This window comes from Thalassophryne amazonica, chromosome 5 (genome assembly GCF_902500255.1).
Source record: "Thalassophryne amazonica chromosome 5, fThaAma1.1, whole genome shotgun sequence".
Classification (NCBI taxonomy): domain Eukaryota; kingdom Metazoa; phylum Chordata; class Actinopteri; order Batrachoidiformes; family Batrachoididae; genus Thalassophryne; species Thalassophryne amazonica.
The window spans coordinates 18362144-18387882 of NC_047107.1; the positions used below are offsets into that span (position 1 = coordinate 18362144).

General features: G+C 43.9%; 1 protein-coding gene across 1 annotated transcript in view; it reads left to right on the forward strand.

The window, feature by feature from the left end:
- Positions 1–25739, forward strand: part of slc15a4 (solute carrier family 15 member 4) — a 221958-nt gene that overhangs the window by 25159 nt on the left and 171060 nt on the right. The window contains exons 3-5 of the mRNA XM_034169758.1: positions 10338–10633; positions 12751–12892; positions 14718–14804. Of these exons, the coding sequence (XP_034025649.1) occupies positions 10338–10633; positions 12751–12892; positions 14718–14804 (525 nt within the window). The remainder of the gene's footprint in view (positions 1–10337; positions 10634–12750; positions 12893–14717; positions 14805–25739) is intronic.

The following is a 25739-nucleotide window of genomic DNA, read 5'->3' on the forward strand; positions in this document are numbered from 1 at the left end:
GAGACATAATATGTCATCCACATATCTCCTGCAAACTGTGATATTAAAAAATAATGATTTGTTGTATTAAGTAGTTTTATTTTCTCCAAATATCCCACTTAGAGATTAGAAAAAGTAATTCCTTAATTTTCTATACCTGCAGAAACTGAGAAGAGACTCAATAATAGATATATCTTGGATATACATGTTAATTTGTGGTACACGTTTTGTGTCAGATGCCCTTATTACATGTAAAATGTGCAGGAGTGGCCTTGAACCATGACCCTTGAGCTCTGGAAACAAGCATGTTTAACCACTTGGCCACCACCCCCTATAGTGCATCTTCTTCTTTGTCTTTCGGCTGTTCCCGTTAGGGGTTGCCACAGCAGATCAATCGTTTCCATCTCACCCTGTCCTCTGTATCTTCCTCTGTCGCACCAACCTCCTGCATGTCCTCCCTCAGCACATCCATAAACATCCTCTTTGGCCTCCCTCTTCTCCTTCTGCCTGGTGGCTCCATCCTCAGCATCCTTCTCCCTGTATACCCTGGGTCCCTCTTCTGCACATGTCCAAACCATCTCAATCTCGCCTCTCTGACTTTGTCTCCAAACCGTCCCACCTGAGCTGTCCCTCTGATATGTTCATTCCTAATCTTGTCCATTCTCGTCACTCCCAAAGAGAATCTCAACATCTTCAGCTCTGCCACCTCCAGCTCTGCCTCCTGTCTTTTGGTTAGTGCCACCGTCTCTAAACCGTACAACATAGCTGGTCTCACTACTGTATTGTAAACTTTCCCCTTCATGCTTGCTGATATTCTTCGGTCACAAATCACTCCTGCCACTTTTCTCCATCCACGCTACCCTGCCTGCACTCTCTTCTTCACCTCTCTAAAACACTCTCCATTACTTTGAACAGTTGACCCCAAATATTTAAACTCTTCTACTTTCACCAGGTCTACCCCTTGTAACTGCACTATTCCACTGGGCTCCCTCTCATTCACACACATGTACTCAGTCTTGCGTCTACTGACTTTCATTCCCCTTCTCTCCAAAGCATATCTCCACCTGTCCAGACTAGACTCATCTTGATCTCTACTCTCACTATAGATCACAGTGTCATCTGCAAGCATCATAGTCCATGGGGACTCCTGTCTGATCTCATCTGTCAACCTGTCCATCACCACTGCAAACAAGAAAGGACTCGGAACTGATCCTTGGTGTAATCCCACCTCCACCTTGAATGAGTCTGTCATTCCGACTGCGCATCTCACCGCTGTCACACTATTCTTGTACATGTCCTGCACTACCCTACATACTTCTCTGCCACTCCAGACTTCCTCATACAATGCCACAACTCTTCTCTTGGCACCCTATCATAAGCTTTTTCTAAGTCCACAAACACACAATGTAACTCTTTCTGTCCTTCTCTGTACTTTTCCAACAGTATTTTCAGAGCAAACATTGCATCTGTAGTGCTCTTTCTCGGCATGAAACCATATTGCTGCTCACAGATCTTCACCTGTTTTCTAAGCCTAGCTTCTACTACTCTTTCCCATAACTTCATGCTGTGGCTGATCAGCTTTATGCCTCTGTAGTTACTGCAGCTCTGCACATCACCCTTGTTCTTGAAAATAGGAACCAGCACACTTCGTCTCCACTCCTCAGGCATCCTCTCACTTTCCAAGATTTTATTAAACTATATGGTTAGAAACTCTACTGCCATCTCTCCTAGACATTTCCATGCCTCCATTGGAATGTCATCTGGACCAACTGCATTTCCACTCTTCATCCTCTTCATAGCAGCCCTCACTTCTTCCTTACTAATCTCTTTTACTTCCTGATTTACTCTCACCACATCATCCAGCCTTTTCTCTCGCTCATTTTCTTTATTCATCAACTCTTCTAAATATTCCCTCCACCTTCTCAGCACACACTCCTCACTTGTCAGCACATTACCATGTGCATCTTTTACCACCCTAACCTGCTGCACATCCTTTCCAGCTCTGTCCCTTTGTCTGGCCAATCGATACAAGTCCTTTTCTCCTTCCTTACTATTCAACTTCTTGTACAGCTCGCAATATGCCTTTTCTTTTGCTTTTGCCACTTCTCTTCTCGCCTTACACTGCATCTCCTTGTACTCCTGTCTACTTTCTTCATCTCTCCGACTATCCCAAAACTTTTCGCCAACCTCTTTCTCCTTATGCTTTCCTGGACCTCTTCATTCCACCACCAAGTCTCCTTGTCTTCCTTCCACTGTCCAGATGTCATACCCAGTACTGCCTAGCTGTCTCCCTCACCACATCTGCAGTACTCTTCCAGTTGTCCAAAATTGCTTCCCCTCCAACTAGTGCTTCTCTCACCTGCTCGCTAAATTTCACACAACAGTCTTCCTCCTTCAGCTTCCACCATCTGATCCTTTGTTGAGCTCTTACTCTCTTCTTCTTCTTTACCTCTAAAATCATCCTACAAACAACCATCCTATGCTGTCTAGTGACACTCTCTCCTGCTACCACCTTACAGTCTGTGATTTCTTTTAGCTTGCATCTCCTATAAAGAATGTAATCCACCTGTGTGCACCTTCCTCCACTCTTATATGTTACCCTGTGCTCCTCCCTTTTTTTAAAGTAGGTATTCACCACAGCCATTTCCATCCTTTTTGCAAAATAAACTACCATCTGTCCTTCCCCATTCCTATCCTTGATACCATATCTACCCATTACTTCCTCATCACCTCTGTTCCCTTCACCAACATGCCTATTGAAGTCTGCTCCTATCACCACTCTTTCATGCTTGGGCACACTCTCCACCACCTCATCTAACACACTCCAGAAATCTTCTTTCTCCTTCATCTCACAACCAACCTGTGGGGCATATGCACTGATGATATTCATCATCACCCCTTCAATTTCCAACTTCACACTCATCACCCTGTCAGACACTCGCTTAACCTCCAACACACTTTTAACATACTCTTCCTTTAAAATGACCCCAACACCATTTCTCTTCCTGTCCTCACCATGGTACAACAACTTGTACCCACCGCTGATGCTCCTGCTCTTACTTCCCTTCCACTTGGTCTCTTGCACACACAATATGTCTACCTTTCTCCTCTCCATCATATCAGCCAGCTCTCTTCCTTTACCAGTCATACTACCAACATTCAAAGTCCCCACTCTCATTTCCACCCTTCGAGTTTTCTTGTTCTCCTGCTGTTTGTGGAAAAGTTCTCCTCCTCTTCTTTGGTGTGCAGCCAGTACATTCTGAGTGCCGGTGTTCTGTCGAGATGAGGTGCGCCGTTGAGATTAGATGCGTGGCACCTCCGCTCGACAGATAAGTCGGTCGAGCGGAGGTGCGTCGTCGAAATGAGGTGCATCGCGTAACTGCACATGTGTGCAGTGAAAAAATTACATGACAAAGTTTGCTTATTTTGATGGGCAAGTAAATGTATAAATTGTTCATCCAAATGTAGTAATGTATAAAATCTACTCACTATAAAACGATAAGTATTTTTAACCTGGAGTTAGCTTATTTTGACAGGCAAAATATACATATACATACATTTAAGCTCCTAACGTAAAATACAGAAAATGTTTTACTTACTAGGCTATAAATACACTGAATATAATTAATAAATTAAAAAAAACTTTAACAGAAAAAACAAACCAAAAAAAAACCAAAATGCACATGCGCAGTTGCACGTCGAGCAAATTACATCATCTCCCCATGTGTAGTTGCGCGAGGCACCTCATCTCGACGGGTGACGTCTTCCAAGTCCGGGGTAGCGCGATGCACCTCATCTCGACGTTCACCTCATCTTGACGGGACACTGGTTGCGTTAGGAAGGGCATCTGGAGTAAAACAAGCCACCCCAACTATGCAGACTAAGAACCCCCTACAGTGCATAATTTTTTTAAATGATTCAAGGAATTTGTAGGAATTTCACTGCATGAAGAGCAAGGGGGCAAAGCTTAGCTGAACACCCATGATCTCCAGTCCCTCAGACAGAACTGCATCAACAACCCTCATTCATCAATAGCTGATATAACCACATGGGCAACCTTTGTCAAGCACAAAAAATACAGTTACATTGACAAATGCCACTTAACTCAGCAAAGCAGGGCTGTGAATACTCCGCGGATCCGCGGAATTCTGCGGATTTCATCAAGGGGAGGGGTGCGGAGTGTCAGTATTTTTAATTGTGATCGTTACTGAGTTTTTAAAATGCTTATCACAAAGCATTCTCTTTTTTTTATGACATCATGCAAGTTTTATAAGTCCGTGGACACTGATCTGTGTGTTACAGATACAAATCAGTTTCCTCGGATCCGCGGAGTTTCGAGGAAAATAAATGCCACTCAAAGCCTGGCTGTTACGACAGTTGTCGTAAAGCGGGACTGGTTGGTTGCTGCGGTGACGCTGTGTGGCTCCTGTGCAAAGCTAGCTGAACGTAGCATGTGGACATCGCAAACTTTTAGAACTTTCAAGTTTTTAAAAGAAGAATTTTGCAGCATGTCTGTGTCACGGAGCGACATCAGACAGAGCGAAGATGGTGAGAAAGACGGTTTGAAAAACTCTGATAAGGACAAGAATCCGTGGAATTGTTGCTGGCTTCATGAACACACCTGAAAGATAAACGGGAAAAGCGTACTGGTAAGAATTTTTTTTTTCTCTCTCTGGAAAATAAACATTGTGCTGTTCAAACAGGATTTCAGAAAAGATTATGTGCCTTTTGTTGTGAAAGTGTTGGAACACGGACCCACAACAGGGGGCGCAAATGAACGGACAATGGAGGAAGTCAAATAGCACTTTTACTGTTGTGAAATAAGCACAACAAGCACGACAGATCACAATAGAAAATAATAAAGTCAATTCACAAAGGTGTCATGTGGGCAGGCTCGAAGATAGAAGACGTCTGTCCAAAGCAGAACCGGAACCACACGATTTCCTCCGCCACCGAACCCCGGGGATACTGGAGCCGCCAAGTCCCGAACTCCCAGGTGGCCACTGCCTCCGCTTGTCGGATCTGGTACTGCTGGCGAGGAACAAAAACAGTTAGATGTGGGTGCGTTTGCACCCAGCAACACGGATGGTGAAAAAAACCACCTCCACCTCTTGTCAGGAAAATGTGAGTACTTATCCAAAAAAAGGGTTCAGTACAGTCTCCAGCTGCAAGTACTCACCAACCACTGTCAAAACACAAGCAACAAAGTCACTGTCTGAAAGACAACACAACGGCTGAGTTCGTTACCTCCTTGGTAGAACGATATCTCGGTAAAGAGGTGGAGATGACGTCTTGCTGATATACCGATGCAGATCAGATGAGTGGTGACAGCTGTCATAGGTGATGAGTGTCAGCTGTCACCCCGGCTGCTCCTGTGAGGCGGCAGCGCCCTCTGGTGCCTGGAGCCCGCACTCCAGGCAGGGTGCCCTCTGGTGGTGGTGGGCCAGCAGTACCTCTTCTTCAGCGGCCCACACAACACCTTTTTTTCTTTCATTAATCTAGACTTTCTTTGATTGAAAAAAGACATTGTGGCTTTGAATGAATTTAGGCTACATGAATTTACACAACAATGTAAATTAGTTTTTATTAATGTAGACTTTTTTCATGGGAAAAAGACATTGTGGATTTACAGGAATTTACACACACAAGAATGTTTGGCTTTTTATTATTAGGTATGTTATTGATATTTTACCCTGATTTTCTTTAAATATTCTGCAATCTACCCCCTGCAAATTTTCCTCAGATTTCACAATTTTCATTTCACAGCCCTGGCAAAGCCACTTTAACTAACTCTGCAAAAAAAAAGATACCTTATGTTAACTTGTCCTGGAGCGACATTGACTTCTGTGGGCTCAGAGGCATCTGTGTTGGACCATCACACAGTGGAAATGTGTATTGTGGTCAGATCTCTTTTGGAAGAAAGGCACACCGTGTGCTCCAGACCAACGATGAAAAGGACCATTGTGCAAAAGCCAGGGTCCGTCATGGTATGGGGTTGTGCCGGTGCCCTTGGCAATGGTCATTTAACTTCTGTGATGGCAGCATTAATGTAGAAAAGTACACATATATATTAGAGGCACATATGCCACCTTCAAGGTGACGTATTTGCCGGGATTATCCATGCATTTTCAAAAAGAGAATTCAAAAAAACCTTCTGCAGAAATTATAAACAAATGTATACGGAAGGAGAAGATACAAATGCTGGATTGGCCTGCCTGTAGTCCTGACCTGTCCACAAGATGTGCTTTTAACTCAGCAAAGCCACTTAACCTAACTTTGCAAAAGAAAAAAAAAAATGTTTTTCTTAAGCCCTGAAAGTTCAGCTACAATTTGCCAGAAGGTACATCTGAGATGCAAGCCTAGATTTGATGTTTTGGTGAAAGCAAATCCTCCTCTATACCACTTCATCATGAAGCTGTGTAACTGGGGATACAAAATGCAAAACACACACTATGCACAATTTCTTCAATCACAACCAGAGAAGCCTATAATTTCTTCTGGGTTGCTGAGAGTCTTGGTGGCTTTCCTCACTCTTCTTCATCCAGACTCACTCAGTTTTTGAGAACTGTCTACTCCATACAGATTTACCATCAGTGATGCTGGTAACACTTTTTTCAGTAATAAGTAATCTAACATGTTAATCTTTCCGAATCAGTAATCGGATTAAAGTTACTTCTCCAAGTCACTGTGAGTTACTATTATTTTTGTATTGCTTGTGGATTGCAGCATTAAACTGGCCTCTGAGCAGGGGTTTGGGGTTCGACTGAACTGCCCACATTCAGTGAGCTGCAAGCTTTTCGTCCGCAATTTTCTGCAGCAACTATGAGTTGCATCTCTCAAAGCATGGTGATGACAATACACTTGGACTGAGCTTTACAAAGGCATTTTTTTACACTTTTTCCAATTTATTTAAACCTCTGAACTGCTCTGTGTCTTCGCTAAAAACAGCTGACCCACAACACCTAAACAAATAACACTTTTTTCACCCAAATGCGCCTAAACACTCTATGCAGATGACATGACTTAAAAAGCGCTGATGAATCTTTTCTTACATGTCAATCTGATCGTGTTTTCAGCATAAATAACATTATCCATTCTTTCTGCTCAAACACTAAAGCAGGGGAGAATCCAGACGGAAAGGGGACGTGGAGCGGGGCAGGGACGCGGCCCCCCACAACACCCCTATATTTAAGGTCCAGTTTTGAAGCCTTTTTTTTACCACTACTACTACTAATACTACTTATAATAATAATAATTTCAACAACTAAAATGTTTAGAGAGAATTTAAATGTAAGAAAAATGTTAGAAATTATTTAATAGTTACATTTATAAACAATGTAGGTTAGAAGTTGAAAGTTTTACTGTTACAGTGCTGTCAACAGTTAAATATGAGGTCACAAAAGGTGTCTATTTTATTTTTCATAAAACAAGTATTTATGTTTATTGCAGTCAAGAAAGGGTGACTATAAAATGAGTACTGGCAAAAAACAGGTTATCATTTTCAAAATAAGAAAATCTGGTTATCATTTTCATGTTGAGGTTGCGGGGGGTGTTTTCAGCAGCTGTTGAAAGTAACTGTGGCAACACTGTCTACCATAGAGTGCCATACTGTTTGTATTTCTTCATAATTGATGTAAATAAAGTGCAAGACATATTCAGTGACTTGGGAATGTACATGTATCCATCCCCTGACTTGTCTAAGAGAAACTGGCAATAAAACTGATTATTTACAGGCATTGTACCAAAGTGTTCTATTTCTTGTGCAACCCATCATCTTGGCTTTTATCATTTTAATTCATTTATATTAAGTTGTAGAGATTTGCTTTCAGTTAGAGTTTAAGTAATCTAATAAAAAAATACATATTTTTTGTATTTTCGGTATTTGAAATGGCATAAACAAATTAAAATTTGTGAAATACCAAGTGTCCCAAAGGTCTTTGAGGACACTGTATGTAAGTCACGAGGAATAAATTTAAAGCATGTGGCTATAAAGAGAGCCAATTAGACTGATGTTGAGAAAAGGTTATCCAGAGAGCTTAAACAAGAAAGTTCTGTTCTTCATTACAAAATATTCTGGAGTTGCTGTTGCTAATTTAGCAAAAGCATTGGCATATCTTAAAATCAGATCCTCTTCTTCCTCACACTTAATGATTTTCCTTGACTAGTGGTTTTGAGAGGTTGAAACCTCAGGGATGCTCTTGTTCATTCAGGTCGGTCTACTTTAGAAACTATGTCAGAAGAACTTCTTACCCCCTAGTCCAGGGGGGGATTGTAGATGTGATGCATGTGCACAGTGTAACAATACAGTTCAGTGTCTTGATTTTGAACTCGCTCATTCAGGCAAGGTATTATTTCTTGTATGACTAAAGGTGTGATTTATATAATTTCTTGTCCATGTTGTTCATATTATGGTGGCATGAGAAAATGTGACTCAAACATCGCAGTTGCGTAAGATGTAAAAACACTAAAGGGCCTTTCACACTGCACACGTTCAGGGTGTTAAAAGTTTCACAGATCGCTCTAAAAACCATTTTTTTCACTGAGACGCTTTGCGTTTTTGACACGATGCATCACGTCACGTCAAAAGCCAAGCTGACGTGATGCTCTTCCGGGTGCGTGCATTGCTGCTTGTCATCAAGCTGGCCAAAACACGGAACACTACAGTGCAGAAACGTGTCACAGAACTGCAGAATTTATACACAGCAGTTTTCTGCAAATGTTTTTTTAATCTCAAAATTAATTTCTGATTACTGTAAAAAGTTTCTTACATTAAAACACTTGTAATTAAAATGCTAATTAAAAGATTCTTTAGAAATCTTTCTTCATCTGTAAATTAAAACCATAACTTACCTGTTGTTTCAGATGAGATGATTTCTTGATTAACATTCAAAGCGTCAGATGCAAAGGAGGCGTTATTTCACACTGAGAGGCTCTTAACTGCCCTCTTGCAGCTGATTTTTATTGAGGCAAGACATGCAGTTTCAACTTTGAGATACTTTGGGACTTAAAAATCCCTTCCTTAGAAGGCGAGGTGATTTTGAGTATTATTGAGAAGAAAGGCCTATTGCATTTTCTCACTGAAAACTCAAACCCCTCAGGATTCGAATGATGAATTTGATTTAAAACTTTTTTCTCAAATTACACCTTGAGTTTATCCCCAAGACTTTTTTATATCTATCTATCTATCTATCTATCTATCTATCTATCTATCTATCTATCTATCTATCTATCTATCTATCTGTCTGTCTGTCTGTCTGTCTGTCTGTCTGTCTGTCTGTCTGTCTGTCTGTCTGTCTGTCTGTCTGTCTGTCTGTCTGTCTGTCTGTCTATCTATCTATCTATCTATCTATCTATCTATCTATCTATCTATCTATCTATCTATCTATCTATCTATCTATCTATCTATATATATATATATATATATATATATATATATATATATATATATATATACACACACTCCAAGTCAAACTTTTGATTGGTGCTGTATAAATATGACCAAATCATTGAGATATGGATTCATCTTACTGTTTTTAACATCATATTGGCGATCCTTTTAAATTTGTCTCTTTAACATGTATATATTATATGGATTGATATTGATTCTTTGTTGGATTTTGTCATTTTTTATAATCCACAGCAGCTGCACCCACATGATGATAAACACCTGGACATTTCATTATAGGAGTATGCTGGTGTGTGGCAACCACCTTTTGACACCCTGAGAAAGACTTTGATTATGAAATGTTGGTGACTAACCATCAAATACTTTTTTTCATGAAAGCTGTGCATTTTTGTGCAAGCTGTAATGGTTTGCATGCAACCATTTTTAAACTGTGTATGTATCTTTCATATTCCTGTAAAGTAGTTTCAACTTGTAGCCCAAGTTCCTTTTTAGCTTTAGTTTCATGGTTGTCAAACCTGTTCCCCTTAAAATGTTTCACAATTTTGAGATCATTGTGTGGTACTTTTGAGCTCTTCAGCTGCAGTTAGCATGCGTTTGTCTTTTTGGAATATGTGTTATGGTTATAGAGATATACAGAGATATACGGTTATACAGATATCCTGACTGTCTCAACTGATTACTGTATAAGTGATAGCTCAGTGATATTTCTGGGTCTGGTTTGTTTGTAAATTAACTTAAAGTTTAAATCAATTTTCTTGAAATTTGATGTGAAAGTCACTCCTTTATGAGTATGAGGCTTTGGTGACATTTATTCTCTAATCAGTGTGCTTGTATTTGCTATTCAATAGCAAATGCAACGCAGCTGTGGTAACATGCAAGGCCTTTTTTATTCTTTGTCTGTTGATGATTGACAGTTAATGATTTGATGCCGTGTTGTGTTCTCTCACCTCAGGTTAAAGACAGAGGCCCAGAGGCCACGCGAAGATTCTTCAACTGGTTCTACTGGTGCATCAATTTAGGAGCCATCGTGTCGCTGGGAGGTGTTGCCTACATCCAGCAGAACGTCAGCTTTGAGCTCGGTTTTATAATTCCAACAGTGTGCCTGGGCATCTCCTTCGTGGTCTTTCTCCTGGGGCGAGCCGTCTTCATCACCAAGCCTGCTGATGGCAGTGCCTTCACAGATATGTTTAAGATCCTCGTCTTTGCCTGTTGTTCATCGCCGAAACTCAAAGAGCCCAACCTGCACCGGTGAGGGGAAGACAGTGCTGTTTTGACCATTTTGCATGACCTGTAGTGTTTCTGTGTAGGCTGTCAGTTGTCCAGGTGGTTTCCATAGTAGAGAAGCTTGAATCTTCGACTGGACTGGGTTGCTTGACGCGAGGACGTTTCGCTTCAAATCGCAGAAGCTTCCTCAGCTAAAATTCTTGCTCTGGTGGTCTGACTTCTGTCTTGACTCTTGTAGAGAAGAATAATCAAGAAGTCACAAAAGCTGGAGTTTTAAACCTAACCAGACCCTCCTACCGAGAGGCAGACTGCTATAGGCCAGTGACTAAACAATAGCTCTAATTAACACCTATTGTGCTCTAGTTAGCACCCTCCTAATGACAGGGCAGCTGTCCCTCCTAATGATGGGATGGACCCTCTCCTGATGGCTCCCTTGATGACTCCGCTGATGACGTGAATGACTCATTACCATGAACAAAAGACTGAAACTGCTTTGACCTGAGTACCCCATTGTAAACAGGGGGACACGCTTTATCCCCTGTTTACAATGGGGTATTTACAATGGGGTACAATGGGGTAGATTAAACTCGTTGTAAACCGTTGTAAACTGTGCGCGGCTTTGTGAAAACAAAATTTTTAAATGTTCACAATCTCCGTCATGCATCAATTATGTGAACTTCACATGAACATTGCACAAACAATTCTAAAACGCTGTCAGTGTGAGTCAGTGCATCAGCGCAACGCATCACAGCACAGCTCATCTGAACGATTATGACGAGATGTTAAATGTATCACAAACATAATTTTACAGATGCTCATAAGAAGGAATGAAAATGCAACTGTTTTACCAAGCTATTACAATATAAATATTACAAATAATTACCTTTTTAGATGATTCCAAATGCATTCTCCACATCATGAAGCGCACGAGAGAGAGAGAGGAAAAAAAGCTGCAGCTGTAGAAAATTCATCTGTGGTTCCAGAAGCGATTAGAAGTGGTTTCATCAGCCAAACTCTGAGAGAAAATGATTAATCCACTGCGAAATTATTTTATATAATGCAACATCCAGCAGCTTAGTGGTTAGCACTACTGCCTCACAGCGAGAAGGTCATGGGTTCAATTCCCGCCTGTGGCCTTTCTGTGTGGAGTTTGCATGTTCTCCTCGTGTTTGTGTGGGTTTCCTTTGGGTGCTCCGGTTTCCTCCCACATCCAAAGACATGTCGGTTAGGTGGATTGGAATCTTTAAATTGTCCATAGGTGTGCGAGTGGGTGTGAATGTGTTTGTTTGTCTGTTTGTGGCCTTGCAACAGACTGGCGTCCTGTCCTGGGTGTACCCCGCTTGCGCACTATAACTGCTGGGATAGGCTCCAGCCCCCTGTGACCCTTGATTGGGCTAAGCGGTTGAAGATGAGTGTGTGTGTGAGTGTGTGTGCAATGTCCAGAAGCGTAAATTGCAGCATCCAGCAGAACACAGCGTGTGGCATTGGCACGAAATTGGCACATGAATTTCGCAGCAGTGCAGGGGTTAAATGCGTACAAGTGTCAAGGCACCTTTACGCACATCTGGGGAAGCCCCCATGTGATCTATGACGTCATATCAAATGTAGGTCTTGGCGTCTCATCGCTTGAATTTCTACCCAAAAACAAAACAACAACAACAACAAAAACAAAACAAAGGCCATACAACTTTAAAAGTTGTGAAAAAAACACTGGCTAATAGAAGGTGTGCTCAATGTGATGGGCTCAGTGAAATAACCCAGCAAGGTATTGTTAGTCGATTTATACCTTCAAGGCTGTTGTCGCATTTTCCTCTGAAGTGCTCTTATTCAACTCTGAAGCAAAGCAGCACAACAACCTCACTCTGACACTGAATATTTAAAGTTGGCCGGGCCTGCTGCCTTTTTAAAATTCCTTAAGGCGGTTTCTCTAGAGACAAGGATTATTGGCTTTACAGTAAAGTTTATTTCCAATCTCTAAAAGTGCTGGTTCAGGGGATGTTTATTTCTAAAAGCATCAAGCTGAAACAGTTGGTCTCCAATCCAAAGTTTTCTACTATTTTATTTCAAGCTGGCATTTTATTTTATATGGTCGCATTTATGTTTTTTTAATCATGCCTTCTTCTTCTTCTTCTTCTTTTAAGCTCAAAGCCAAAACTACTAGATGGTGCCAAAGTGACTTATGGAGGAAAATTTCCAGAAGAGAAAGTAGAGGAAGTGAAAGCACTGCTGAAAATCCTCCCCGTCTTCTTTGCCCTCATCCCTTACTGGACGGTTTATTTCCAGGTGAGACCAACTTGATTTGAGTCAAATCAGTGCAATTTCTTGAGCTTATTTCACATAAGTACACTTAAATGTCTGTACCAAGTGAGGTGTCACACATGTTGCGTTACTGGCAACAGTTTTGTAAACTATAAACTGAAAATGAGGAGTTTCTTTTAACTGAAAATGACGATCAAAGTTGGGTTGATTGAAAATACAAAATGTATTTTTGGTAACTGCTTTATTCCGTTTTCACTTCCTTCTCTGTGTACGATGTGGCTGAATGTGAAACTCCTGTTCACCTTGAATGGCACTACTGAGTGCACCATATATTTATTTGTCAGAGTATGTCACATGGCACATTTAAAACAAGGGCAATCAGAGATTTTTAACATACGCCAAGGGTTGATGAGGACTCAGAATTAAAGATATGTGATTCACATCGTGACCCGGACTTAACCTGGATCCGGATTCCACAACACAGTGCAATAATTACATACTGATCTAGAATGGTCCGACTGATCAAGATGTTGCAGTGTATATAACTCTCAAGTTGAAACAAAATAGTGTCTGCCTGATCTTGGTATTACATTGTGATGTCATATCCGTGAAGTAGTTTTGATGTAATCCTTAAAAGTCTACAAAGTGAAATCCTGATCCAGGATCCGGATCCAGATCCCCTCCAAAATTCAGTGGCGTCTTCCGTGTCCTGATATCTATCTGTGGTGCAAATTTGGTGAGAATCCATGAAGTAGTTTTGACGTAATCTTTCAACGCCTATATAAAGTGAAATCTTGATCCAGGATCTGGATCACGTGCAAAATGTAATGGAGTCTTCCATGGCCTAATATCTATCTGTGGTGAAAACTTTGTCAAAGTCCGTGCAGTAGTTTTGACGTAATCCTTCTAACAGACAGACAAATAATTTAATGCCGATGATTTTATTATGTTCTTGGCGGATGTAAAAACCTGTCTAATTAGTCATAGAGTTGATCAGGTTGTCAATTGTGGCCTGTGGAATGTTGGTCCACTCCTCTTCAATGGCTGTGCGAAGTTGCGATGACGAACTGGAATCAGGTCGAGACCCCGATGAGGACGACGAGCATGAAGATGAGCCTCCCTGAGACGGTTTCTAACAGTTTGTGCAGAAATTCTTTGGTTATGCAAACCGATTGTTTCAGCAGCTGTCAGAGTGGCTGGTCTCAGATGATCTTGGAGGTGAACATGCTGGATGTGGAGGTCCTGGGCTGGTGTGGTTACACGTGGTCTGCGGTTGTGAGGCCGGTTGGATGTACTGCCAAATTCTCTGAAACGCCTTTGGAGACGGCTTATGGTAGAGAAATGAACATTCAATACACGAACAACAGCTCTGGTTGACATTCCTGCTGTCAGCATGCCAATTGCATGCTCCCTCAAATCTTGCGACATCTGTGGCATTGTGCTGTGTGATAAAACTGCACCTTTCAGAGTGGCCTTTTATTGTGGGCAGTCTAAGGCACACCTGTGCACTAATCATGGTGTCTAATCAGCATCTTGGTATGGCACACCTGTGAGGTGGGATGGATTATCTCAGCAAAGGAGAAGTGCTCACTATCACAGATTTAGACTGATTTGTGGACAATATTTGAGGGAAATGGTGATATTGTGTATGTGGAAAAAGTTTTGGATCTTTGAGTTCATCTCATACAAAATGGGAGCAAAACCAAAAGTGTTGCGTTTATATTTTTGTTGAGTATAGTTCCTAGTAAGATGTAGTTGCTGTTTCTGTGTATGTGGGGGTGGGGGTGTTTTGGCACCATCATCCAGGTGACCATGAACTACATGCTGACACTTCAGTCTCGCATTGCAGATGCAGACGACGTATTTCCTTCAGAGCCTTCACCTGAAGATTCCTGAAACTGCCTCCAACAGTAACATCACCACGGACTCCAATCAGGTAACTTTAAACATGCACATATTGGTGTCAAAACCATCAAAAGGAAAAACCTGAAGGCAGTTCTTATGGTAACAAAAGTGAAGACATCTTTATTTCTTGTCGAGTTCTTTGACTAAAATTATATAACGGCTGAGTGGATCCGTGTCATTTGATTGGTGCTTTATATGTCACATGACATGGATTATTAGTCCCATTTGTGTTGTGTTGCATTTACCGTGCAAATTCGGTTCCATATATTTTGTACCATTGCACGCTGCGACAACCACACTTGCGCACACACTGGTGGGGGTGGTGTTTAGCTAAACATGGAGTTTGTTTTGCTGATGGATGAGGAGCTATTTGCAGTGCTAATTCTTCTAACACACAAAAAACAAACAAATCTACCACATCATAAGCTGTCTGGAGGCATGAAGAGCTGTTAGGATGAAGAGCTGGACAAATATCTGATGTGATTTTTTTGCTGGACTGAGGAAAGCAGACAGCAGCCTGTACACAAACTGACTACATCGTCAGAATTATTTTTAAACTATCTGACTGTTTTTCCAAGTTGACTGAGAACAATTGTGGACTCCTGTTTAAAGTTTGTGTTGGACTGTTGACGTCAAGGCACCAGTGACAAACACCAAAATGTAAGTCCCTTTTCTGTTGTTTATAAATTAATCAACTATCAAATGACAAGGATCTATTTTAGCCATTATATAAAACAAATAATGAATGTTTTTGTATTCATTCAATGGAACGAATATTTAATTCGATTGAACGTGCCATTCAACTCTGCTTCGCCTCATTGAATGGAACGTTCCATCTTTCACCTCTTGAAATATTTGTACCATTCAACTCATAAACATTCATTATTTGTATACTGTGTGCACATCTAGATCATATTCTAACACCCTACGATAGACTGGCTTCACTGTCCAGGGTGTACCCCACCTCTTACTCAATGACCACCATAGTCTCCAGCTGCCTAGCAACGCTTAATTGGAATAAGCAGCTGTGGAAATTGAATGTTCCAACACCAGGTCAATAACCAGCAGTTGTTTACTGTCTAGTGACCTAGAAGTAGAACGATGTCCTATATAGGCTCTGAGGCCCGTTGGTGCCAGTGCTTACATCCGGGTTCCGTAGTGTCAAGTGGATGAGGGGTTGGGATGCCTGTCTGATGCAGGTTACTTCCCCAGCCGAGGCCAGTATCCATTTACAGCTGGGTGGACTGAGAAAATGTAGATTAATTGTCTTCTCTAAGAACACAGATGGATAGTTTGAGAGCCAGATTCAAACCCAGGTCAACGGGTCTTCATCCACTCAGCTACCTGCCCTACTCTCTCTCTCTTTTTGGCCAGTGACCTGATGTTAATAAAACCAAAACTAATGTGTTTAAGTATGTGAGACCAAACACTGACAATCTCAGTCTGAATAGCTTTGAGACCAATACCACCACCAACAATGTTGTCCTTTCTCCAACAATTCTCCCTTCCACATGTAGTCACATCCGAGCCACCATAGGGGGCACATTATTATCGTTTGTGTTATTTTGAAGAGATTTCCAGTCAGCTGTTCTTCCAGTTGTACTCAAGCATTAAAATACCTCTAGTAAGTGTAAACCAGACAAACATGGACATCAAGCTTTGTAAACAATTCGACCAGAAATTCAGCTGCCTAAAAAAAAAAAAAAAAAAAGAACCAGAAGTTGATGAAGCAATGGATTCTAGGTTGTTTTTTAGATACAGCATGGAGAATTATCCAAGTACAGTTTGTTGAGAATAAATATCTTGTTTGCTAGTAATCTAACATCATCCGGAGTAACCTGGATAAAACCAGACTCACAAGCCACCTAGGATGCACAACTGTGTGAGTGGAGGTTGTAAAAAATGCATTTCCTTTTAGGCTCACCCTTTACACTAGATTTCATGAAAATGTATTTCCTGGCATTTCAACAAAGGCCAAAGAAACCATGAAATTTGTGGGTGAAAATATTGCCATTTTTTAAATCACAGCAGTTAACACCCCTATTCCACAGGGCACTGTTCTATTCCGATCCCCACGATTCAGAAAAAGGACAAAAACTGTTGTGAAAGTGTAGGAACACGGACCCACAACAGGGGGCGCAAATGAACGGACAATGGAGGAAGTCAAATAACAACACTTTACTGTTGTGAATAGCACAACAAACACAGCAGATTACAATAATAGTCAATGAAGTCAATTCACAAAACTGTGTCGCGTGGGCAGGCTCGAAGATAAGAGACGTCTGTCCAAAGCAGAACCGGAACCACACGATTTCCTCCGCCACCGAACCCCGGGAATACTGGAGCCGCCAAGTCCTGAACTCCCAGATGGCCACTGCCTCCGCTTGTCGGATCTGGTACTGCTGGCGAGGAACAAAAACAGTTAGATGTGGGTGCGTCTGCACCCAGCAACACGTATGGTGGAAAACCACCTCCACCTCTCGTCGGAAACAAAGGAAACAAAATATCTGCTATCCAACACACAAAGCAACAGGTATTCCTGTCAGGAAGACAACAAAGTCGGCTGAGTACGTTACCTCCTCGGTAGAGCGATATCTCGGCAAAGAGGTGGAGATGTCGTCTTGCTGATATACCACTGAAGATCAGATGATTGGTGACAGCTGTCGTAGGTGATAAGTGACAGCTGTCACCCCGGCTGCTCCTGTGAGGCGGCAGCGCCCTCTTGTGCCTGGAGCCCGCACTCCAGGCAGGGTGCCCTCTGGTGGTGGTGGGCCAGCAGTACCTCCTCTTCAGCGGCCCACACAACAGGACCCCCCCCTCAACGGGCGCCTCCTGGCGCCCGACCAGGCTTGTCCGGGTGGCGGCGGTAGAAATCGACCAGGAGGGCCGGGTCCAGGATGAAGCTCCTCTTCACCCAGGAGCATTCTTCGGGTCCGTACCCCTCCCAGTCCACCAGATACTGGAAGCCCCGGCCCACCCTACGGACATCCAAGAGCCGGCGCACAGTCCAAGCCGGCTCGCCATCGATGATCCGGGCAGGAGGCGGTGCCGGACCCGGAGCACAGACGGGTGAGGTGTGATGCGGCTTTATCCGGGACACATGGAAAACAGGATGGATCCGCAGTGAGGCCGGAAGCTGAAGCCTCACTGCGGCTGGATTGATGACCTTAAGGATCTTGAAGGGACCGATGTACCGATCCTGCAGTTTGGGGGAGTCCACTTTGAGGGGGATGTCCTTTGTCGACAACCATACCTCCTGCCCTGGCCGATACGCAGGGGCCGGGGTCTGCCGACGGTCTGCATGGACTCTTGCCCTCGTCCGGGCCTTTAGCAAAGCAGAACGGGCAGCGCGCCACACCCGACGGCACTTCCGCAGGTGGGCCTGGACCGATGGCACACCGACCTCTCCCTCAACCACCGGAAACAGCGGGGGCTGGTACCCCAGACACACCTCAAAAGGGGAGAGGCCGGTGGCTGAAGACACCTGACTGTTATGGGCATACTCGATCCAGGCCAAATGGGTACTCCAGGCCGCCAGGTGCACGGCCGTCACGCAGCGTAGGGCCTGTTCTACTTCCTGATTGGCCCGTTCTGCTTGCCCGTTGGTCTGAGGATGATACCCGGACGAGAGACTCACCGTGGCCCCCACTTCCCGGCAGAAGCTCCTCCAGACTTGCGAGGAGAACTGGGGACCGCGATCGGAGACGATGTCTCCACTCTTCAAGAGCCTCTTTCACCGCAAGGAGTTCTCGATTGCCGACGTCATAGTTCCGTTCGGCCGGGGTCAACCTGCGGGAGAAATAGGCACACGGGTGAAGGACCTTATTGGTCTCTCCGCTCTGGGATAGCACGGCTCCTATCCCTGAGTCCGAGGCGTCCACTTCAACCACAAACTGGCGACTAGGATCGGGCTGCACCAGAACGGGTGCAGACGAGAAGCGCCGTTTCAACTCCTTGAACGCGGCATCGCACCGATCCGACCAGGTGAAGGCGACTTTTGGAGAGGTCAGGGCTGTCAGGGGGCTGCCTACCTGACTGTAGCCCTTAATGAACCTCCTGTAGAAATTCGCAAAGCCGAGGAACTGTTGCAGCTTCCTACGGCTGGTGGGTTGGGGCCAGTCTCTTACCACCGCAACCTTGGCCGGATCAGGAGCGACGGAGTTGGGGGAGATGATAAACCCCAGGAAGGACAAAGAAGTGCGGTGAAACTCACACTTCTCGCCCTTAACAAACAGCCGGTTCTCTAACAACCGCTGCAGGACCTGACGTACATGCTGGACATGGGTCTCAGGATCCGGAGAAAAGATGAGAATATCGTCCAGATATACGAAGACGAATCGGTGCAGGAAGTCCCGCAAGACGTCGTTAACCAAGGCTTGGAACGTCGCGGGGGCGTTGGTAAGGCCGAACGGCATGACCAGGTACTCAAAGTGACCTAATGGGGTGTTGAATGCCGTCTTCCATTCGTCTCCCTTCCGGATCCGAACCAGGTGATACGCATTTCTAAGATCCAGCTTAGTAAAGATCTTGGCTCCATGCAGGGGGGTGAACACGGAATCTAATAATGGCAACGGGTATCGGTTGCGAACCGTAATCTCATTCAGCCCCCTGTAATCAATACATGGACGAAGTCCGCCATCTTTCTTGCCCACAAAAAAGAAACCTGCCCCCATCGGGGAGGTGGAGTTCTGGATCAGCCCGGCAGCTAATGAGTCCCGGATGTAGGTCTCCATTGATTCGCGCTCAGGTCGTGAGAGGTTGTACAGCCTGCTGGACGGGAACTCAGCGCCTGGAACCAAATCAATGGCACAATCGTACGGACGGTGCGGGGGAAGGGTGAGTGCCAGATCCTTGCTGAAGACGTCAGCAAGATCGTGGTACTCAACCGGCACTGCCGTCAGATTGGGAGGGACTTTGACCTCCTCCTTAGCCTGGGAACCGGGAGGAACCGAGGATCCGAAACACCCCCGATGGCAGGTTTCGCTCCACTGAACCACCACCCCAGACGGCCAATCGATCCGGGGATTGTGCTTTAACATCCATGGGATGCCCAAAATCACGCGGGAGGTAGAAGGAGTTACAAAAAAGTCAATCTCCTCCCGGTGGTTTCCAGACACCACCAGAGTTACTGGTTGTGTCTTGTGTGTGAGTAAAGGGAGGAGGGTGCCATCTAGTGCCCGCACCTGCAACGGCGAAGGAAGCGCCACCAGAGGGAGCCCTACCTCCTTTGCCCATCTGCTGTCTAGCAGATTCCCTTCTGACCCCATGTCCACCAGTGCTCGGGCTTGAAGGGTTAAATCCCCGCTCAGGATTGTGACTGGGAGTCGTGTGGCAATTTGTGTGTGTCTCACTTGAATGTCTTGACCCCCCCCCTTAGCCCAGTCTCTAAGGGCGAGTGTTGACGTTTTGGCCGTTTGGGGCAGTCTCTCTGTGTGTGCTCTGTTGAGCTGCAGAGAAAACACTCTCCACGGATCAGCCTCCCCATTTTGGCCCTGTGCGTCTCCCTAACAACGTCAACAGGGGGAGCTGTTGCCCCACAATGCGCTGCGGCTGTGGAGCGTGGGAAGGGCGGCCCCTTTTCGAACCCGGAAGGGAGAGGGGTGGCGCGTATCCGGTCACATCCTTCGCCTCGCTCCCGACGGCGTTCCTCTAACCGATTGTCTAATCGTATAACGAGATCAATAAGCCCATCCAAATCCCGCGGTTCGTCCTTAGCCACCAGGTGCTCCTTCAGGACCAACGACAGTCCGTTTACGAAGGCGGCACGGAGGGCAGTGCTATTCCAGCCGGACCACGCAGCCGCGATGCGGAAGTCGACTGCATAAGCAGCTGCGCTTCAGCGCCCCTGTCTCATTGACAGCAGCACGGCTGAAGGGATTTCTCTTCTATTTGGGTGATCGAACACTGTTCTGAATCCCCTCACAAACCGTCATACATCAGAAGGAGCCGTGAATTTTGCTCCCAGAGCGCTGTAGTGCAAGCGCGTGCCTTACCGCGAAGCAGATTAATCACATAAGCTATCTTACTAGCATCAGTCGCGTACATGACGGGACGTTGTGCGAAGACGAGCGAACATTGCATAAGAAAGTCCGCGCACGTCTACACACAACCCCCGTACGGCTCCGGAGGGCTTATGTATGCTTCAGGGGAAGGTGGGAGGGGTCGTTGAACGACCTGTGGAATGTCACTGTTGCGCACATGATCGACAGGAGGGGGAGCCGCAGCAGCGCCCTGAGGGCGCGCTTCCACCTGCGCGGCGAGAGCCTCCACCCTGCGGTTAAGGAGGACGTTCTGCTCGGTCATTAGATCCAACCGAGCCGTAAAAGCGGTGAGGATTCGCTGCAACTCACTGATCATGCCTCCTGCAGACGCCTGTGCGCCCTGCTCTTCCATTGGCCGTTCAACAGCCGGTTGACGCCCCTCGGGGTCCATGACGTTGGCCGAGATATCCTGTTGTGAAAGTGTAGGAACACGGACCCACAACAGGGGGCGCAAATGAACGGACAATGGAGGAAGTCAAATAACAACACTTTACTGTTGTGAATAGCACAACAAACACAGCAGATTACAATAATAGTCAATGAAGTCAATTCACAAAACTGTGTCGCGTGGGCAGGCTCGAAGATAAGAGACGTCTGTCCAAAGCAGAACCGGAACCACACGATTTCCTCCGCCACCGAACCCCGGGAATACTGGAGCCGCCAAGTCCCGAACTCCCAGGTGGCCACTGCCTCCGCTTGTCGGATCTGGTACTACTGGCGAGGAACAAAAACAGTTAGATGTGGGTGCGTCTGCACCCAGCAACACGTATGGTGGAAACCACCTCCACCTCTCGTCGGAAAAAAAGGAAACAAAATATCTGCTATCCAACACACAAAGCAACAGGTATTCCTGTCAGGAAGACAACAAAGTCGGCTGAGTACGTTACCTCCTCGGTAGAGCGATATCTCGGCAAAGAGGTGGAGATGTCGTCTTGCTGATATACCACTGAAGATCAGATGATTGGTGACAGCTGTCGTAGGTGATAAGTGACAGCTGTCACCCCGGCTGCTCCTGTGAGGCGGCAGCGCCCTCTTGTGCCTGGAGCCCGCACTCCAGGCAGGGTGCCCTCTGGTGGTGGTGGGCCAGCAGTACCTCCTCTTCAGCGGCCCACACAACAAAAACGGGATGAAACAGATTACTCCAGCATGCCTTCTATCAGGTTGTCTTATAAATTGCATACCTGAGCCTGGTTTCATAAAGTGGTCTATTTTTTTAGCCTATTAATCTTTCTTAGTCGACTACAGTTAGTTGCCCAACATTATCTGTCTAATCACCATTTCACATTGACTAAACCTGATGGCTAAACTTGTAGACTAGCCATCTTATGTTCGTCATTGATTTTCACAGCCATAGCGCCCTCACGAGTGCTATTGCCAAGAAATGCCTCCAGTTCGCAAGAGTTTTGTTTAGGGCCCCTTCACACATAACACGAAGTTGGTTGAAAGAAGCAGAAACTGGCCGAAAAAGGTGGGGGGAGTGAATTGGCGAACCGCAAAAAACTCCAGCTGCTGCCGGGAGGGTACACACGGTCGGACAGGTGTGAACAATCCCTTGGTGACGGTTTGATGCACGCTCGTGTGCATGCGCATGAACACAGTGCAGGCACGTGAGAGATGTGATAACACATCGCCCTCACACAGCAGCGGAGGCAATCACGTGTTTCACAAATGTACATAAATTGCCAAAAATGTGTAAGGACAAAATAATGAAAGAGCACAGAACATTATAACAACAATGAATGTACTGTTTAAATGTAAGACAGTCATGTTACTGATAATGATTCTGTTCTCACTGTTAAAATAAAACGTAAAAGAAGTAAAGCAATGTTACTGTTACTGTTTTGGCACGCTGGCAAAACAATTTCCTTCGGGTTTAATAAAGTTCTTCTTATTATTCTTATAATGTGTAATTGATGCCTGATGACTTGATGGTCTGTGTTGGAAATGACGCAAGAAATGATTGATGATGAATGATGAGGATTTCATTTTGCCTGTTAAAATATTTAATTCCTATTATAAAAGAGCAGACAATACAAGAATCATCCTCCTTCTGTTCCTTTATGTGCATGAAGCACGGCCATGGACGTAAACCAGCCTAAAACTTTAGTCGGGTAACGCAAAACTTTAGCTGACTAAGCTTTTTGTGCAATGACTAACTTCACAAAATTAGTCAACTAAGTGAGTTTATTCAACTAAACAAAATTAGACTGCTTTATGAAACTGGCCCTGGCAACTAGCTGGCTTATAAAGCGCATACCTGGCAACTCGCTCGAAAAAAAAAGTAAAGCTGCATCTGGCTGCCTTCTCAGCCAAAACCACAACAAATGCGCCGTTTGCTTGAAATTTTTAACCCGATGGAGGTAGCTGTGCAAGTTCCTAGCTGTAGTGACTAGGACTACCACAAATAAAGATGTTTGAACATGAATGAAGCTGTTAAAGCTACAAACACCTTGAAGTGACCAAGTAATGACCCCAATTTGGCGAATCAAGATGAAATTTTTGAACAACTGGAAAATTTCACCCTGATTTCAAAACTGGTGCCGACGATGGCCGTAACTACTGCGTATGCCAGGTTTGTTTAAGACTGACAGAAGATGGATCAAGGAGTTACTGTGATGCTTCAAAATGTGCCCCGATTTGCTATTTGGGATGAAACTGAGGAAGGAACGCTGCTCTGTGGAATGGCAGCTCTATGAGCTAAGTTTGACACGTCAAAGTTGTGTTTGTCCTCTGGTTCCATAGGTTTGAACTTGATCCATTAATGGCGAAAATGTATGTATCAGTAAGTCTCTGATTGATAGTGGTAGACAACATCTGGAGGCAGCAAAGATCCCATATGGCAGTGACCACTGCCATAGGGATTAAACTGGGACTTTAGTCCACAGACTAATATGGATAAGCAACCTGCTATCTCTGTACTCCAGCTTGAATCTACACAATTCTTCACAGCATGCACGCGCCTGTGTGGGTGTGTCCAATAAGAGATCTCCATTTGTGGGACTAATTGGACATTGAGTACTGGGTGGTTTTGAACAGTGGCACCCCCTCAGTTCCGTTACGTCGCCTCCACCTCACATATCAAAGGGTTTTAAGTGATGGGATTGTGATGGTCTTGGAAATACAGCTTGTTCTGGGTGCATCTGGTGCAGTTTTTGATCAGACATGCTTGGTGGATTCTTGAAAACATGAAGTGAAACATTTGCTGTTAGTCCACACAGTCCGATCAAATGTTTTTTTTTCTAATGTGGAAAATGTACTGCAAATGATTTTAAAGAGTAATTTACACTGATGTGTTTGACTGTGTGAAAGTCATATTTCACATATTTATTCAGATTCCACTTAAGCAGCTTAACTTTTTCTTTTTCTTGTTTTTTTTAGTCACATATCTAAAACAGAAGTCTGCTTTTTTTTTTTCTTTTTTTCTGCTCCCAACCTCGACATGTCTGCAGATCAAAAAGGAAGTGAGATTAGATGGCTGTGTGATTACACATTTCAAGACTGTTGCTTCAACAAAACAGAATTTATCATGCCACAAAATAAGAACAGGAGTGAAAGATGTTATTTTTACGTCACTACAACCTGTGGGTTGGCAAACCATACAGATGATGTGTTTCTGTTCACATAACTCAGAAATGATTGCTCTGATTAAGTAAAAAAAGTTGTTCTGAGACCAGTCAGACCCATGTGTGCTGTTCCTTATCACTGATGCACCTGTTATTTATTTAAAATTCCTGAACAAATTTGGTGACCACGTCCTCCTCAGAGAGCAACTGGATTGGGGTCTGGAATTTTAAAAATTGCTCTTTATCACTAACTGATATTTGGTTTCTTTCTTTGTGATCTGGCTCATTAGTCCATTAGTTCATCACATAACAGAATGTTTACAAAGGAATCCTTCAAATAGTGACTTGAATTTTCAGTAGGCGGTCAGGTAGGGCTCAATTGAAGAATTACACAGGGGTCAAAATTTTAAAATTCTCCCGTCATATTCAAAACTATATCACATTATTTGTCTTAATATAAAGATTCCAAAAAGGTGTACTTTGGCTATCTATGACTGAATGTTATGGAGTTATGGGGTAAAAACTGCAAGAACAGTGACAAAGGTCAATTTCAGTTTGTACATTGGTCAAAAGTTAAAGTTGGTCTTATTTTGGCAAAAAGTGATGCAAATTATTGGTTGAGTTAATTTGGTTTTAAAAAGGAATACTTTGCACCATGTGTCATAGGTAATTACACAGTGACTACATTCAGAGAGGAAGCAGGCCTTAAAATCAGGACTTAAAACATACAGCCATACAGAGTGTTCCTCTGTTGTAGAAGACATAACAGGGACAAGGTCTGCTTGGTAGAGGAAAGAACTTTGTTGATGCTTAGGACAAGTTGGTGGTACTGAATACTATGGGCGTGACTGATGTTACAAAAAAACAGCCATTAAGAAAATCCATATACTTTATTGCAACTTTGTCTTTAAACTATACAGGGTTAACAATTGTTCCAATATTTCATCAACATTTGTATATTTGCTTTTTGAGAAATTAAGTAAAATGTCTCATTTTATAGTATTAAAATCAAGTTAACTCTGGGATCCTGCTCCACATACTGAATACATAATTATATATGGCTCCACGACATGATTCTTGCAAGCCCAGTTGTTGTTTGTCTTTCAGCCAACCCAGTTTTTTCCTGTGTTGACCCACACTGGGATTTGGCACAAGTTTTACAACGGATGCCCTCCCTCATTCAGCTCCAGCTTTACCCGGAGAAACATACACAGCCACTATAGTCTTCCCAAGTGATCTTCCATCCATGTATTAACTAGAACCTGCTCTGCTTAACTTCTGAGATCTGATGTGATCAGGTGTACACAATGCAGAGCAGGTGCACTCGTGCAAGACCAAGCTTGTGCATGAAATTATACTTGC